Here is a 16,127-nt window from a genome sequence, read left to right on the forward strand (position 1 = left end):
ACCCCGCCTCTGGCCCGGCCCCCTGCGCCATAAGGGGGCGGGGCCGGCACAATGAGGTAATCGGGGGGTAAACAGAAAAGATGGCGACGTCTGTAGCCGGAGACGCGCAGCAGAGCCTCAATGGGATTATCTCCGAGCCCCGCGACAAGAAGCTCACCGACCTGCCGAGCGAGCTGCTGGAGCACATCCTCTGCTTCCCCGTCCTGCAGCACGGGGACATCTGCAACGTGTCCTGCTGCTGCAAGCGGCTGCACGACGTCTGCCACGGGAGGGGGACGGTCTGGGGACACCAGTACAAACTCAGGTGCTCGTGATCGTGTCGTGCTCGTCCCCCTCTCCCGGTTCCTGCTCGTGTGTGTGTGTTGTGTGTCAATTCCACTTTCACCCGGGAGTCGGACATGTGTGGTTTGTTGTGTGTGTGTGGGGTGGGGGTTGTTTCCCCTGCGAGCTCCCAGGCAGCTGTCAGCCATTGACGTGCTGCTGCTCATGCACCAAATCCAACCAGGGCCAGTGTGGAGCTGCAGGCTGGTAGTGGGTGAAGCGTGGGGGGAGCTTCGACAAATCCCAGTTTGAACCCAGTTTGACACCAGAAAGACAGAGAAGGGAAACTGCGTGACCTTGGATGCAGGAGATTACAGCTCCGGCCAGAAAGCTGAGCCCTCCTCCTGCCTCACTTGGCTCCACGCTGCTGTCCTCAAGAGAAATGTGCAATATCCAAGATTCAGGACTTCATTGCAACACAAGTCAGTTGTTTAGACATTTCCTCAGTTTGCCCACGAGGAGACATTGATACGCATAACACCCCCCACACCCCATTAAAAAAACACAACATACATCTGTGGCTGTGAAATACAGAAGAAATACAGGATAAACTCAAATACAGTAAAAACTAGTGCAAATAGAATAGGTGCTTTAAAAACACACTAAAATACAAGTAAACTATTGCTTTGTAAAGTGCTGATGCAGGATTGAGGATCCATTTGGTGATTTGATGATGTCATGTGTAACATCCCATATTACTTACTCATCTTGTCCTTTCTACTTACTGCCACTTGTGTTGAGTAGTAGTTTCCCTTTCACGTATCTTATTCTCAAATCTATTGTTATTTACTACCAGGCACTGGCTCTGAATTACTGGGTATAAACTTTATATTTCCATTTTTATTTGCATAGAATAAGCGTATTTTCCCTTATATTTTCCAACTGTATTCTATTATATAGCTAAACACCTAAACCCAAGTCTACAGCATTTAACAGACAAGTCTTGTTCTGCTTGAGGCCACAGGCTGCTGAAATGATTCTGTGTCCCCAGAGTTACTGACACACCAGTTTTACTGCCTCTGTCAACAGATGGCCGCGGCTGCAGAGGTTTTACCGTCAGAACGAGTGCTGCGACTGGCTCCGAGAGTACAAAACACGCCATCGAGTGGGAATACAGATCAGACGGACGGTGGAATCCATCTCGAAGAGATTCTTTACAGAAGTCGTAAGTAATTTATGATCTAGAATGGCTCTGAGTAGAGTGTTTACCTCCGCCAAGGCCCTACAGGCCCCGAATGAAACCACATTTATATTCACTGGATCCAGATCTTTATTTGGATCTGCACCAACTTGCACACACTCATAATTATCAGTCCCCTAAACATGCCTGATTAAAAGTGTTGCAATAGCCCAATCTATCTAGAAAATAAATCTGGATCAGCATCATAATTTAATGGGTTCTTCTGTGGGTCATACATTGGCCCCTCCTCTAAATTTCATGGAAGTCAATTAGGAAGAATAGTACTCAGTAGAACGCATACTTCTTCCAAACAGCTCCCTTAAATCCAAGCAAGCTGCTCCAAATTACACACAGAGATATCGCTCCTCTTAACATGTCAGATTGTTTTCATTGAGATCCATAAATGATTCCCTGGGAAATTGGTGAAATAGTCAAAATATCTCTCAGTGAAAATAAAAATCCCGGCCAAATTGTAATGGGTCCTTTCTTGGCCCCTGTCCCATCCTTTAACCAAGTTCCCTGAAAATCCATTCAGATGTTTTCACATAATCTTGATAAGCAAACAGACGTACAGGGGCTGAATCACAGCCTCCTTGGTGGAGGTAATCAGAAATACATCATTATTATCATGCTGTTCCATCAGACGATGTTTCAGATGCACCATTTGATTAAAACATACATGATGATGTTACGTGTCTCTGTGGATATGCTGGCATGTTGTTGATGTGACCACATGTTGGTGCAAATAAACCGTGAGCTTTTCCATTTTCCAAACTAACCCAGAGATCTGTAACTCAGCCTTGCGTTGGCCAGGTGCTCGGAGACAGCTTTGCAGAGATTGAGTCGCTCGGGATGCCAGAGCACTTTTGTGAAGACGAGCTCCTCTTCATACTCAACTCTGACAAGAGGTGAGAGCCACACTGAGCCCAACACACAACACAACACACATCACACCATACACACACAGACACTGCATTTTAGCATCATTAATGGACTTGGGTGTTGATCTCCTGTTAATCCTCCCTGAGACCTTCCTCCGTGACTATGAAAGCTGTTGTGTTGCACACGCTTGTCCTCAGACCTTGAATGTGTGTTTCTGCTGCTCTCTGCCCTTCATCAGAAAAAGCTTGACTTTGAAGTACTATGCAAAGAAAATCCTTTACTTCCTGAGACAGCAGAACATCCTGAGGAGTCTGAAGACGTTTCTGGAGCGGCCTGTGGAGCAGCAGTCGGCTGTAGAAGGTGAGAAATCATAAGCTGCTTTCAGACATGCACCGAACTCCGGATATCCTCTTTAAATTATCCAGAGGGGCTGTCTGTGAGAACACAAACCTCCATGTCAGTTCCTCCTGACATTTTCCAGAGTATTTCCTGCCAGCCCCCTTAGTAAGAAATCTGGAGAATCTCTGAGTGAGTCCATGTGAGAATACAGCAGAATCATGTCCGGGAAATTCACAGAGAGTGAGTTGGTGTGTTGACGTTTTTAACACGAGAAACCTGCAAAAGTGATAGAACAACATTTTAAAAATACAGAGAAAGAGAAAGAAAGAGCAGCCATACACGTACAAGACGTCAACTTTGAAAGACGACGAGATTCGAGGGATTATTCGAGAAGTTATACGTCATGTCCTTCCTCCTGCTGCTCCACCCAGACTCCTCCCCTCACCTTAATACTCCAGGAACTTTCCAGTTGTTGTTAACCTGCTGCATATTCTCATTGGATTTGTATCTTTGTCTCTGTGCATTAAGCAGCTTTACCTCATGCCTCCCCTCTCTGCTCCTCTCCTACCCCTCTAGGTGCTGTACTGGTGGATCAGTATTGTAACCCGCTGGCCGAGGTAACACTGGAGAGCATATCAGCCCAGGTGGACGAGATCGCAGAGAAAGTGAAGAAGATGCTGAGAATCAAGAACCCGTCTCACCCCAGCCTGCGAATCGCTCAAGGTGGGCACTTAAAAGTAGGATTGAAAAGATGTTGCGTCGATACAAGTCACGTAAAACTTGAGCCTCCACTTTCGCTGCGTAAATGTGATGTGCACAAGATCCATATTTCCCTCTCAGCCAAAGTCTAATGAAGTTCAATCTCTCGTGTGTGTTGTAGGTGACTGTTTGGTCGTAGAAGATTCTGACCTCCAGCGGCAGGTGGTGTCTGCCTTAAACTCCGTCTTGTATGAGCAACTTCAATACAAAGGCAACGAGTTCGACTACTACAACCCCCTCAACTCTTACATCCACCAGGTACCTGGTTGTCTGCTTTAAGTCACAAGCTTTTATTTTTTTGAATAATTTTCTTTTTAAATATTTCACTCAACTGACTAAACCTTCTTGGGTTAAATTCAGGTGCTAGTACGCCACACAGGAATCCCCATAAGCCTCTCTGTCCTCTACATGACTCTGTCCCGGAAGTTGGGTGTTCAGGTGGAACCGGTCAACTTTCCAAATCACTTCCTGCTGCGCTGGTGCCAAAAACCAAGAGGGTACAGTTTGACCTTAATATCTCTAAAAAGTCTAAAAGTTATTTTATAGTTTCAGTCATCTCATATCAGTTGGACCTGTTTGTGAAGAGCGTCTGGTAAATACATGTATTACACTGTTTTCCTGCAGGAGTGAGGACATCTACGACTTTGTCTACATCGATGCCTTCGGTAAAGGCAAGCAGTTGACAGCCAAGGAGTGCGAGTACCTCATCGGCCACCAGGTGACGGCAGACTACTACAGTGCCATCAGCACCACGGAGGTGCTGCTCAGGATGGTGGGAAACCTGCTCAACATCGGCAAGAGAGGGTGAGAGAAACCGAACAGCTGACTCCTGAATCTCCTCCGCTGGAGACATGAGGGGGGCTGAGGGAGGCATGACAGATAGTCAGTATATGTAGGATGATGATTATGGATTATTCACACATAAGAACAACTTATTCCTTAACTAAAACTATTTGATCTTTATCCCGTCATCTCACAAGACTAGAGAGCAAACACTTCAAAACTGAATTTATAATTAGTGTGCATTTAATTGGCTGCTTTTAATAAACCAATGCATTCTCCTGGTCGAATAACGTCACCTGCACTACGGTGTTTCTTTCAGCGAGGGCAACGAGAAATCCTACCAGCTGCTGAGAGACTCTCTGGACCTCTACCTCACTATCAACCCAGATAACGTGCAGTACCTGCTGCTGCAGGCGCGTCTCTACTTCCATCTGGGCATCTGGCCAGAAAAGGTCACTACACACAACCTGGAATCTGATTTTCTCCGTGACAGTGTTGTTAAAATCTATTATTGTGCTCTTGTAAAGTAGTCGCACAGTAGGTCACAGCTCTCAGCTGATAACAGTCCATTAATGTTTGTCCTTCATCCCAGGTGCTCGACATCCTGCAGCACATCCAGGCGTTGGACCCGTCCCAGCACGGGGCAGTGGGTTACCTGGTGCAACACACGCTGGAGCACATCCAGCACAAGAAACACCCCGTGAGCCCTGAGGTGAAGAGACGCAGCGCTGAGGAGCACCTGGAGGTCCAGTACTCAGTCGGCCTGATCATGAAACACAAGAGGTGGGCTCAGAGTAACATGTGGAGCAGCGATGCTCCTCCTCCTCTCTCTGTGGTCTTTTTATATATGAGATCATTCAAGCATCTTTCCCACCTCCTCCACCAGGTCGGGTTACAACTGTGTGATTTACGGCTGGGACCCCAAATGCACCATGAGTCAGGAGTGGATCACAACCATGAGGGTCCACCAGCTGTCCAACGGTGCCAACCAGCCCTTCTACAACGTCCTGGTGCAGGATGGGACATGCCGCTACGCAGCGCAGGGTATGGATTCTATACATCCAGGGATCAGTGCACAAAATCCTCTTTCATTTATTTTGCCTCAACTGTAAAAAATAGAACAAACTGATGTGTTTTTTACAAAATAAGCCAGTTCAATTGGAAAACGTCAAGTTCTCATAAATCTATACACAGAATGTTACACAGGCGTATCAAGACGATCTATTCCAGCTGCATGTGGGACAGATAAATCATCCACATACACTCGTGAAGCTGTAAAGCTGCTGTGTTGGACTTAATAGAAATGTCAACTGCAGGTCCCCCCCCTAAAGTGACAGGATTTATTAGAGCCGGACTAATTTATGGCTTATCAGATAAATATCGACCAATATGAGCCTTACACGGGCACTAGTATCAGTTTTTATGTCTGTAGATATAAGAAATGTTATTTTGCAGAATAAAAATGCCAAAAAGATGCACATTTATGTTTATTTTCTGAATTGGAGTTCTTTATATTTGGTTGTATTTAAGTTTTTGTTTAAGTTTAAGGTAAAATGTAGTTATTTATGGTTTATAAAGTATAAAAATACCAAACGTCAATTACATTTCTTTGTCGTAAGGGTGTGATAACAACATTTTAGGAATCATTGCCTATATTTTAAACATATATACATCAGCCAAAATATCGGTATTGACATCAGCCGACAAAAATCTATAGTGTTTGGGCTTTAGTGGTTATTAGATTGTGCAGCTTTCTGAACTTACAACTAACTTTAATGCTTGATAATATCATATTAATAATAATAATGAGAAGTTCATGCTGTGTATGTTGACACGGACCAGAATGTCCTATTGCTGCATTAATAAGATTGAACATTAATGCAAAGCTGCACTCTTGGTTTGAGGGAAGCTCCTCAGTCGTGCTGCATGTGCGACTTGTAGGTTTTCCCCACTGAGCAGAGCTGCTCTGGAACAGGCTGACTCATGCTGGATGTTCCCCTGTGCTCACCTGCTCACTCTGCTGATCACTCTGCTGACTCCGCTCTTACGCAGCTTCCCTTGTTTGTTCGTGTTATCTTTGCTCTCGCCACCACCTCAACATCCACCTGCAGGCTTTGTTCTCCACGGACCCTGAGGGGGGATTTGTATTGATCGATTCCCGGCTGCTCAGTCGGCCTCACAGGAAGTGGAAATAAAATGAATTTTTGATAAGCTTAAAATGTTGAAGTGTCAGTTGAACCTAGTTTTTTATGTATATAAGTCATTGTTTTTTCATTCATCAACAGTCTAGGTTACCTTAATTGAGTATGTATGATCTCTTATCAGTTTGTCTTCTCTGTTCTTTAGAAAACCTGGAGCCCCACTCAGCCCCCCTGGAGATCGGCCACCCGGAGGTGGGCCGCTATTTCTCCGAGTTCGCCGACACCCACTACGTTGCCAACGAGGAGCTGCAGACACGATACCCAGAGGACATGAGTGAAACCCTGGGCTCAGTGCAGGAGCTCTACCACAGACCGACGCCTGGCTCTGAGAACCAGGAGCCGGCCGCTGCCTCAGACCAAAACAACCACCAAGCCATGTCCATGTAGCAGAGCAGCTGTGACCCACATGGTGCTGACCCAGGCTGAGCCACCACTGGTCCCCCGGGCTCAATTTACTATCCATTTAGTTGTTGCTCAATTGCACAGACTCAAGGAAAAGAGCATATGTAATAGATGTGGAAACAATTCATAAATGTGGTTTTTGTATCGCGGACGGGCTCCTGTCGAGGACTGGACAGATATTCTCAACATATCCGAATCTGGGAAAAGATCCAAAAAGTCTGGAAAAGTCGTTGTTAAATATTGTTAATATTTCTGCTTCAATACTCGTCTCTGAAAGCTACAGTATATGTGTTGTGAAAACAAAGGCGTTGTTGACGAGTTCCATTTCTCACAACCCAAAAAACATCAATATCTTAAAATCCAGTTTTGGATAAAGAGTTTGGAAACTCGTCTCAGCCGCCCGCTTGAAGGATTAAAGAAAATGGGTTTGACGTCAACACCTAAGTGGATGTGTAAATTCAGGATGGGTGTCCAGGTGCTGTAAATCTACCTTTACCTAAAAACCACGGAATGCGCCTTTACCCAGAGAGCTCCTCCAGAACCCCCCTTTCTCCCTGCATCCAGCACCAGTCAAACAAGCCCCCCCCAGCGCAGAGCCTAAACCCACCAGTTACAGTGCCACAGAAAATAATATTATCAAGAAAAAGACTTTGTAAATTGACCTTTACTTTTTATTCCCTGTATTTTACTCAAGTTTGACGCACTTACAGAAAAGTTTAACTTTCTCATTTCTAGAGTAAAGTTTTTCTTTCTTTTTTTTGTTTGTTTGTTTTTTCTCCTGTATATTTACAAGTAATAGGCTTCGTGTCGAGTCTCATCTCTGTGGTGTGAGCTTGCGAAACAAAAGAGGAACCAAATAAAGACTCTCCTGTCTTAGAATAAGAGCCATGAGGAAATGAGCGAAAAAAATAAAAAGCATTTCAACTTTTACTTTCTCCTCTCTGGTTTGTTTCACCGAGCTGGAATCAATATTGTTCTTTACCTGTAATGCGCAATAAAGCAGGTTGTTTGCAGCAGGAGGAGGAGGAGGAGGAGGAAGCCACGCGGGACTTCTGTCCACAGGCTGTGTGGGTTTAGGACCTTGAGGACGCCAGATGTTTCCAGGAGCTGCACACTTCAGTTGCACTGTCCCGCCGATAGCAGCGCGATAAAGCAGGGGGAGCAGAGGAAAGTTGAGCCAGTCGAGCTGGATCGTTGTGCGTCCTGACGCACCGGCGGAGCAGCGACGATGGGAGCTTCACACACGCACACTGAGCCCATCGAGTTCCAGGACCTGATAGACAAAACTGGATGTAAGTAGGTGAAGACCCCCCTACGAGTAAAACCCACTTTATCTTGCTTTTACTTTGCTAAGTGTGTGTGCGTGTGTGCGTGTGATTGAGAGTGTGAGTGTGTGTGTGAGAGAGAGAGGTGTTTCTGTTCAATCGAACCGCGTCCGTGCGTAAAAAGTGTTGGCCACAGATGAAATCAAGGAAATGAACACGTTCAACGAGACAAGTGGAAACCTGATCACGAGCAGCAGCTCGTGATCCGAGTTCTCTTTACCAGTTTAACATTCAGATAATGACTCAACTTCACATCAGTAAACAAATGAAGTTATTTCTTAAATAAAACGCACAAGCAATCTGACGTTCTGCTTTGATTTTACTTCTGCATTTTCAGTTTCAATGATAGTTAACAGACAGTAAAACATAATCTGGCTTTATGGTTTTATCTGACTTCATGGATTAAGATTAATTGAATGGAAGCGTTTATTTAGCCAAAGAGCAACACGTAAAAACAGTTAAAAAGGAGAAGGATGTAGATGTTTCTGCAGGATGTTGATGCAGAAGCATGAAAACCCTCAGAGATGAAGTTTGGACCTCAGACCGAGCTCAACTTTATTGAAACTGAACATTTGAGACTTTGAACCTTTCTTTATTGCCTTTGTTTCCTCAGGGTGGAGCTTTGACCCTGTTTTTATCTCTGGGCTCAAGTGAAGGAGATAAATATCTATATAGATTTATTTGTTCTCCACTTTGACGATAACTAGAACAGTGACCGTTCTAAACCTTATTCACTTGTCCTTTGTTGAGGCTCTGGAGCTTCAGAATTATTCCTCGTCTTTAGTCCGTCCTCCTCAAACTGAAACAACACACTGTCCCTTTCATCCTTTGTTGTGCAGAGCTTTTTTATCAACGGTCTATGGTTCAGAGTGAAGTTAGAAAACTTTGCGTTCATCCTACCAGGTTTATCTGCAGTGAAGATTTGTTTGTCAATGTTTTTTCATAAAACAAAAGCCGAGTTTTGCTTTATTACTGTTCATGTGTGGTTTATATATGAGTTTAAATGATTTCTAACCCTAACCCAAGCGACACAATCTTCACACCAAACTCGACACTGCACTTTCTCGGGCAAATTTACAATACACATGCACGCGTGAGGAGGGTTAGAAGAACATCCAGATGGATGTTTGTAGATAATAATTATTAACACTTTTCAAAGCATGAGATGGATCTTAAGCTGCTTAAACATTGAACCGAACAATAGGAGCTTAAGAACCGATCATGAGGAAATGCTACTTTGGGACTGACAGGCTCACACTTGTCGCAGCGACCACAGATTCGTCATTGTTTTTGTATTTGCTGCAATAGTTGCGCACTTTATTGAGATCTACCTGTATCTTTTGATCTGTGCACATGTAATCGTGACACCTCCCATTCCAACCAGCAGACTTGTTTCTGCACGAGGCTGCAATCGGTCTAAGTGCACGTTCTTCACCCAGCACTCAGCAGCTACACTTGCTACTGCAAACATCTATTTAATAGCTTCTGTAAAAAAAAAAAATCAGGCCGAGGCAGAGCACGGTGTTTCAGTGTGTGGCCACGAGCGAGTTAATGATTCAGGGAAGCCTTTTGAAAAGGTATAAAAAGCAATATCAGTGCTGCACAGTGTGTTTGCTTTGTCATTAGAGTGATAGAGCAGCTGCACCTGAACGCAGCGGCCCCGGGATCGAATCCAGTCTGTGCCGCTTGCTGCTTGTTATCCCTCCTGTGTCTATGTACACTGAGAAAAGAAGAATAAATCATCTGTTTATTGCTGTTCGATTGCATGTGGAGTGACGGGTGACTCATTGTCATTCATTAGTGTTGTTTGTGTTTCTTCTCAGTTTCAGCGGAGCAGATCAAAAACCTCCAGAAACGCTTCCTGCAGCTGAGTGGAAACGAAGAGACAATAAGGTAAAATGGAAAGATCACAAAGTGAATAGCTTCCCCTGGTCAGCTGCGCGTGGTTCTGATGGAAACTATTCGGCCTCAGCCACAAAGGATGAAATACTACCTGCGTGGCTGTGGTGTTGAATTGTGGGTATTCCTGGTATCTGGCAGAGACGCAAACAAGCAGCACATGGTGAAAACAAGCAGGCACACTGGACAAATACAGTATGTGGATGCACCAGCCACACGGAGCTGACATGTCCTGTACACACACACACACACACACACACACACACACACACACACACACACACACACACACACACATATGCTGGTATGGTGATGAATCACTCCCCTCCCTTTAAAAAGAAGCAGATCACATGTTGCAGACAGCAGGTATTTTCTCCTCACAGTTTACCTTCAGACTGAGATCCTGTCACTTCCCATAAATAACGTTCAGTGTTATTTAAATGTGCAGGAACCGGCTGACTCTGTTCTGCAGTGTGTGTTTTACGATAATGGATCTTGTCTTGTCGCACTGCAGTCGAGAAAACCTGGACAGCATACCGGCCCTCGCCAACAATCCAATCAAAAGGGAAATCATCGGCGCATTCTTCGATAAAAGGTGGGTCACGTCAAATTATAGCATAGAGTAATAACTATTGTCCTAAATTAATATTATTATCATTATTACTAATAAGATTGAACATTAATTCAAAAGTCCAACACTTTTAACTCAACACCCTGTTATACAGCTGTATGCAAATGTTTGGACTAATCCCATATTTTGATTTTTGAAGTGATAAGAAGTAAAGATGGATAAAATGAAGTAAGATCTGTCAATAATGAATAATATCTTGAAATATCACTAGAGCACAAACCTCCTTCACATTTAAATTCACTAGATCCTGATATTTAGATCCCTAAATATGCCAGAATATTTTTTTCCATAAAGACCCATGAAATAATCTCTGAGAAATCAACGAAAGCAAAATAAATTCCTGGATCTTCACCAACATTATTTGAGCCTTTCTTGTATTATTGGTTCAGTAGGGTATATTTTTCACAATCCTGCTAACAAACAAACAAATGCGGACGAAAACATAAGTTAATAAACTTTATTTGTGAATTACTTCTCTTAACAAACTGACAAAACGCTTCACAAAAGGATGAAACCAACAATAAGATAAACAGTAAAAGTCTGATATAAAAGACTTGATCAAAGGTTAGTTTCTCTGAGCAATGACTGCCTGCAGCCTCTATAGTAAATATAAAAAAACTGTCCCCAGCCTTTATCATGTCATCAGTATGATGGAGGAATTTCTTCCTGGTTCTTAAATACAACCTGTAAAAGTTGATGATTCCTGGACTGTGAACTTAATATATAACAGTTTGACATTTTTAGAAATATGCTTGTTGGTTCTTCTGAGGAGCCTGAGATGAGAATATTGATATCACAAAATAAAATGTATTGTGAATGAGAAGGTTGTTATCTTATAAACACCGGAGGAAACCATGAGCTGTTCCTTTGTGCTTCGGTTTCTCTTTTACCGCTTCTTCTAATCTTTGTGATAAGATGGACAAAGGAGTGGTTCTGTTCCTTTATGCTGAATATCTGCAGTGACTCAGCTTCACTGTTACAGAATTGGATCAGATTTAAACGGAGGGTTTGATGATTACGACGGTTTCATCAAGCTCTAGAATGTTTAGTGCTTTATTTCCGTTTGTTTAGTTGAATAAAGTCGAACATCGCTCAGCAGAAAATACCTTTAATGCGCCGAGATGGCGGATAATGTTGGTTTCAGTCTCCATCCTGAGGAACTGTGCAGCAGTTAGTGAAAACAAAATGAGTGATTCATCCATTAACTGAAGGAAACAACACAAGGAATTTTATTGCTGTGCACAGACACTTGTTTGACATTTTAAATCCAGCAGTTTCCTCATGCTTTGGAAAGACGAGGCGAACAACATGGACTGTCCATTAAAAGCACAGGTTATTTAAACAGCGGTAACTTAATGGAACCAAATATAAATATACATCAGTAACAGCCTTAACAGAAAGGGACCTAATGCAAAAATAACTTATAAGTTAACTTATTTGTATCTTTTCTTTTGGTTCAGATTTTAGAAAAGAGGGTGTGAGAGCAACCACAGAATCAAACTATAGAAACAACCCCACACATGATTGTCTAGATCTCATTGAAATATATAAGGAAGTGGTTTGATGATCTAGATTATTTTATTGAGTCAGAAACAGTGAAAAATAAAGATCAGTGCCTTTATTAAAAGTTATTAAAAATAATCCTCGATCCGCCCCTTAAACAGTGTTCGCCCCAGAATGTGCTGCGTCACCAAGCTGCTGATATCAGCTCAGTAGATTTTATGTAATGACAGATGAAAACATAACCTCTGTAGCAGAGGTAATAATAATCGAAGTTTCACATTTTCCAGATTTTTCAACAGACAAAAATGTTCAAAAAAACTGAAAATGCAGAATAACAGAAACTGGTCTGTTAGGAAGGTATTAAAGTTGGTGTAGACCTTCAAAACAACATAATGGTTGAACTGTAAACTGTGATTTCTCCCCTATGGGACCAGGAACCAGCATGACAGCGAGGTGGGTTCCTTCCAGGAGATTGGCTTCGAGCAGTTCCTCATGGTCATGTCTCACTTCCGCCCTCCGACCCTGAAGACCACGGTGGAGGAGAAGGAAGCCTTGAGAAAGGAGAAGCTTCGCTGTAAGTACCTTCCCTCTATTTTTAATAACAGTTCTACGAGTGCAGCTGTCTGGGACCTTCATGTGTGGCTCGGTTTCCAAATGCCGAGAAGAAAAGTGCAGCGCCGATCGTAGATAACAAACCAGCGATGTGGATCTCTTATTTCAGGAGTGTGTCCATGCATAGCTGCATGTGTGGGCACCGGATTCCTCGCTGCCCGACGGGTATCCCACTGGAGAGGCGTGTTGGTATTCACGGCTCGACCGGGCACGTGGCCAGAGCGAGTAGAGCAGGAACAACTTGATTCTGTTCCAACATATCTTTTATAACCTCACACTATTTTGTTTTTTTCCATCTTTGCCAGGAGTCATTGTAGTTTAATCTGTTTCTCCTCAACATGCCTTGTGTGGTTTGTGACTTTTTTCTTCATCATGCTCTCTCCTGGTATGAAACGAGGTGGTCACACTGTTGGTACAGTTTCCTTTTGGCATAAAAACCCCAAAACACAAAGGTTTTGATTCAGGAGAATCCACAAGCGTCACTGTCACGGCCACTAAAGCTGCTGTCAGACATGCACTGAACTCCGGAGAACCTCTGGACCTTCTCCGGAGGGATGTGAGAACGCAGATGTCAGAGCCCCGAGTTAAAAACACCAGAGGAGGTCTGGAGGAGTGGAAAACTCGTGTGTCTCAGTTGTCTCTTGTTGTGTCACAATATTTATTTCCCTTCATATTTTTAATAGATTTTAATGTATTTTGGTGAAACCATCAGTTCTCTGCTCTCATGGTGATGAGCTCATTTGACATTAAGATGAACATTTGATGGAGGAACGCTGCACAGTGAAAATGTCATTAGAAGTTGCCTCAGGAAACAATATTGCTGTTTATTTCGTTGTCACATCACAAGACTTCAAGACATGAAGTTTTGCCACAGGCCTGAATCTTGTAAATGTCACTGTAAGTTAAAGCAGAACCATTTTAAAGGTGCTTCTTTCATGTGAGTGTTTACAGCAACATTCTCTCTTCTTATCGCTGCATCTTCAGAAACTTTCCTCTCATCACAGATTCCTCAGATCCTGGGATTAGATGATGGAAATCTGCTTTCAGACCTTGAACTAAATATGTTTTCCCCGTCTTTCTTCCCAGTTCTGTTCAACATGCACGACACAGACAACGACGGCACCATCACCCTGGATGAGTACAGGAAGGTGAGACCACTTTAAAACACTTTGACTGAGGTCAATGAGTCGTGTGCAGAAGACTGGGAAGATGTCTCTGCAAATGATAGAATTACAATCTAAACCTTAAATTCATCATATGATAAGTGACGTCATGAAGGAGTGAGAACATTTCCCAGGTATCTCTGACATCATGATGTCATAACTATTGAAGTTGTGTCGTAAACTTTTACAATCAATAAGATTAGATACCACAGCTTGTTTAGATTCACCAATCATTTGTCATTATATGGTATTAATCCCATCACGATGAGAGAAACACTTTCAATTGCAACTTAAGTGAAGTTTTGGAAGAAAGCTGGTGAGCAAACATGAATTCAATTTGATCCACATCACACTTTCATGTCATACTTTACCTTTTTCAAATGCCTCCTACAACATGCAGGTCTGTACGGTGCTCAATGCACTGCAGCTTAAGAAACAAACACAAATACACGCAACACAAGCAAATACACAAACGTGCTGCAAGGGAAGTGTCTCCAGGAGCTGATCTGCAGCACCTTTGTTTTGTTTTGACTTTCACACTGATGCGTTTGCAGTTTTTGAGCTGATAACATTATTCACGGTGGAGCTGTTGTGGACAAAACTACATGTTTTTTCCTAATCATAAGCTTCAGGTTGTCCAGCAGCTACAGATCAACACATGTGTAATAGAGCGAATGGAGCCGTGTGTCTACACCCTGTGAACAGGTGTAATTACAGACCAGAGCAAAATATCTGTGTGGGTGGATCATCAAGGTGCAGTGCTGCTGCTGCTGCTGTTGTTGTTGATGTTCTGGTTATTCTAGTAGTTAGTTTGAAAAACAATTATAAGTTGACTAGATTCAAATGAAACGCTCTCGCCCTACTTTTTGTGTAGCATGGGAATAACACAAGAAATATGTATCAGGGATAAAGTAAGTTAGTGAAGAATTATGTCAATGTTTAGTTTAAACAGAGAGAAACTCATAAACAACATATTAACACAATAAAAAATATATAAAACTGATGCTGTTCAAACCTCAGTGAGGATTTAAAGCCTGTTGACGTTTTAATCCGAGGTCGTCGAGGAACTGCTGTCGAAGAGCGGCGCCATCGAGCTGGAGACCGCCAAGGCCATAGCCGATGCTGCCATGTTGGAGGTGGCGAGCATCAACGTGCCGCACATGGTACGTGACCTTAACCACAACTGAACCGTTAACTTTGAATTCTCACTCTCAAATATCATTAATATGTCCTTTAATCATTTCAGGCCCCAGACGACTTTTATGAAGGAATTACATTTGAGCATTTTGAACAGGTTTGAACTTTTCTTCGTCTTCATCATCAACCAAATCAAACTGAATCTGACTCTTAATTTGTCACTTACTGATGAAACCGTTTCCCCGTCTCCCCTCAGATACTCAAAGGCCTTGAGATGGAGACCAGGATGCACATTCGCTTCCTGGATGTAGACACCACAACGATGCGCTGTGGGAGGTCGACGTCTTGAAGGAGTCGCTCTCTCGTAAAGACAGATGTTTATGCTGCTGCTGTTTTTAGCAGAATCTCCTTAAACGGAATGAAGCCAAATACTTTTTGATATATTTTGGGACGGTGAGGGAATAATCAGACTTTTTTCTTTTTATAGTGATTATATAAAAGAATGTCCTGGTCTGCTGCTGATGCAGTTTGACTAGAGGGACATAGTTGAAGTCAAAGGACATTTTTACTTCCCCAGCTCACGTTTAAGCCCGAGTGATTCAGTTGAATATAATCCAACGTTCAAACATTCGGACCCTGTCACGTATCTTCACTTCTTCTGTCGCGCTCCACTTCTCTTCTATCAGGTTTCACACTAACACTCTACCTCTCTGTGCTCTCTCCTGCTGTTCTGTAAATCTGTGACAAGAATGTAAGTGAAGGATTCTTCAGTCAGAACGTTCCCATGTTGGGTGAAGTCACTTGTGCCCAGCGGCTGCTCTGGTTTCCATCTTATTATGTCGAACATCCAAAAACCTGAGATTCAACAAATCATTCCTCTGCAGCTCCAGAATAGTTTGACGTTTCCTGTATCTGTTCCTCTGAGACTCTGTAACACTTATCTTACTACAAAATAAATGTCAGACTTGTGATAAAAGAAATGCACGTGTA

General features: G+C 43.1%; 2 protein-coding genes across 4 annotated transcripts; both read left to right on the forward strand.

Moving 5' to 3' along the window:
• The first annotated feature begins 80 nt into the window (after positions 1-80).
• Positions 81-7,795, forward strand: fbxo21 (F-box protein 21). 3 transcript variants are annotated; one of them, XM_047341503.1, is made up of 12 exons: positions 81-304; positions 1,351-1,486; positions 2,285-2,409; positions 2,622-2,743; positions 3,299-3,445; positions 3,603-3,739; positions 3,842-3,978; positions 4,106-4,285; positions 4,584-4,716; positions 4,857-5,047; positions 5,151-5,308; positions 6,611-7,795. In XM_047341503.1, exons 1-12 carry the CDS (start codon positions 81-83, stop codon positions 6,850-6,852), a joined length of 1,932 nt encoding a protein of 643 aa, XP_047197459.1. In that variant the 3' UTR covers positions 6,853-7,795. The 3 variants fall into 3 exon arrangements, with proteins under 3 accessions (XP_047197459.1, XP_047197460.1, XP_047197461.1); XM_047341504.1 differs by having other exon boundaries at positions 2,300-2,409; XM_047341505.1 differs by having other exon boundaries at positions 2,315-2,409.
• Positions 7,796-8,022: 227 nt separating this feature from the next.
• Positions 8,023-16,117, forward strand: tesca (tescalcin a). Its single transcript, XM_047341509.1, has 8 exons — positions 8,023-8,159; positions 10,016-10,085; positions 10,606-10,686; positions 12,660-12,799; positions 13,924-13,985; positions 15,056-15,163; positions 15,247-15,294; positions 15,394-16,117. The coding sequence occupies exons 1-8, from the start codon at positions 8,096-8,098 to the stop codon at positions 15,484-15,486; spliced, it is 666 nt and encodes a 221-aa protein (XP_047197465.1). The 5' UTR covers positions 8,023-8,095; the 3' UTR covers positions 15,487-16,117.
• The last annotated feature ends 10 nt before the right edge of the window (positions 16,118-16,127 follow it).

This window comes from Hippoglossus stenolepis, chromosome 9, assembly GCF_022539355.2.
Source record: "Hippoglossus stenolepis isolate QCI-W04-F060 chromosome 9, HSTE1.2, whole genome shotgun sequence".
Lineage (NCBI taxonomy): Eukaryota > Metazoa > Chordata > Actinopteri > Pleuronectiformes > Pleuronectidae > Hippoglossus > Hippoglossus stenolepis.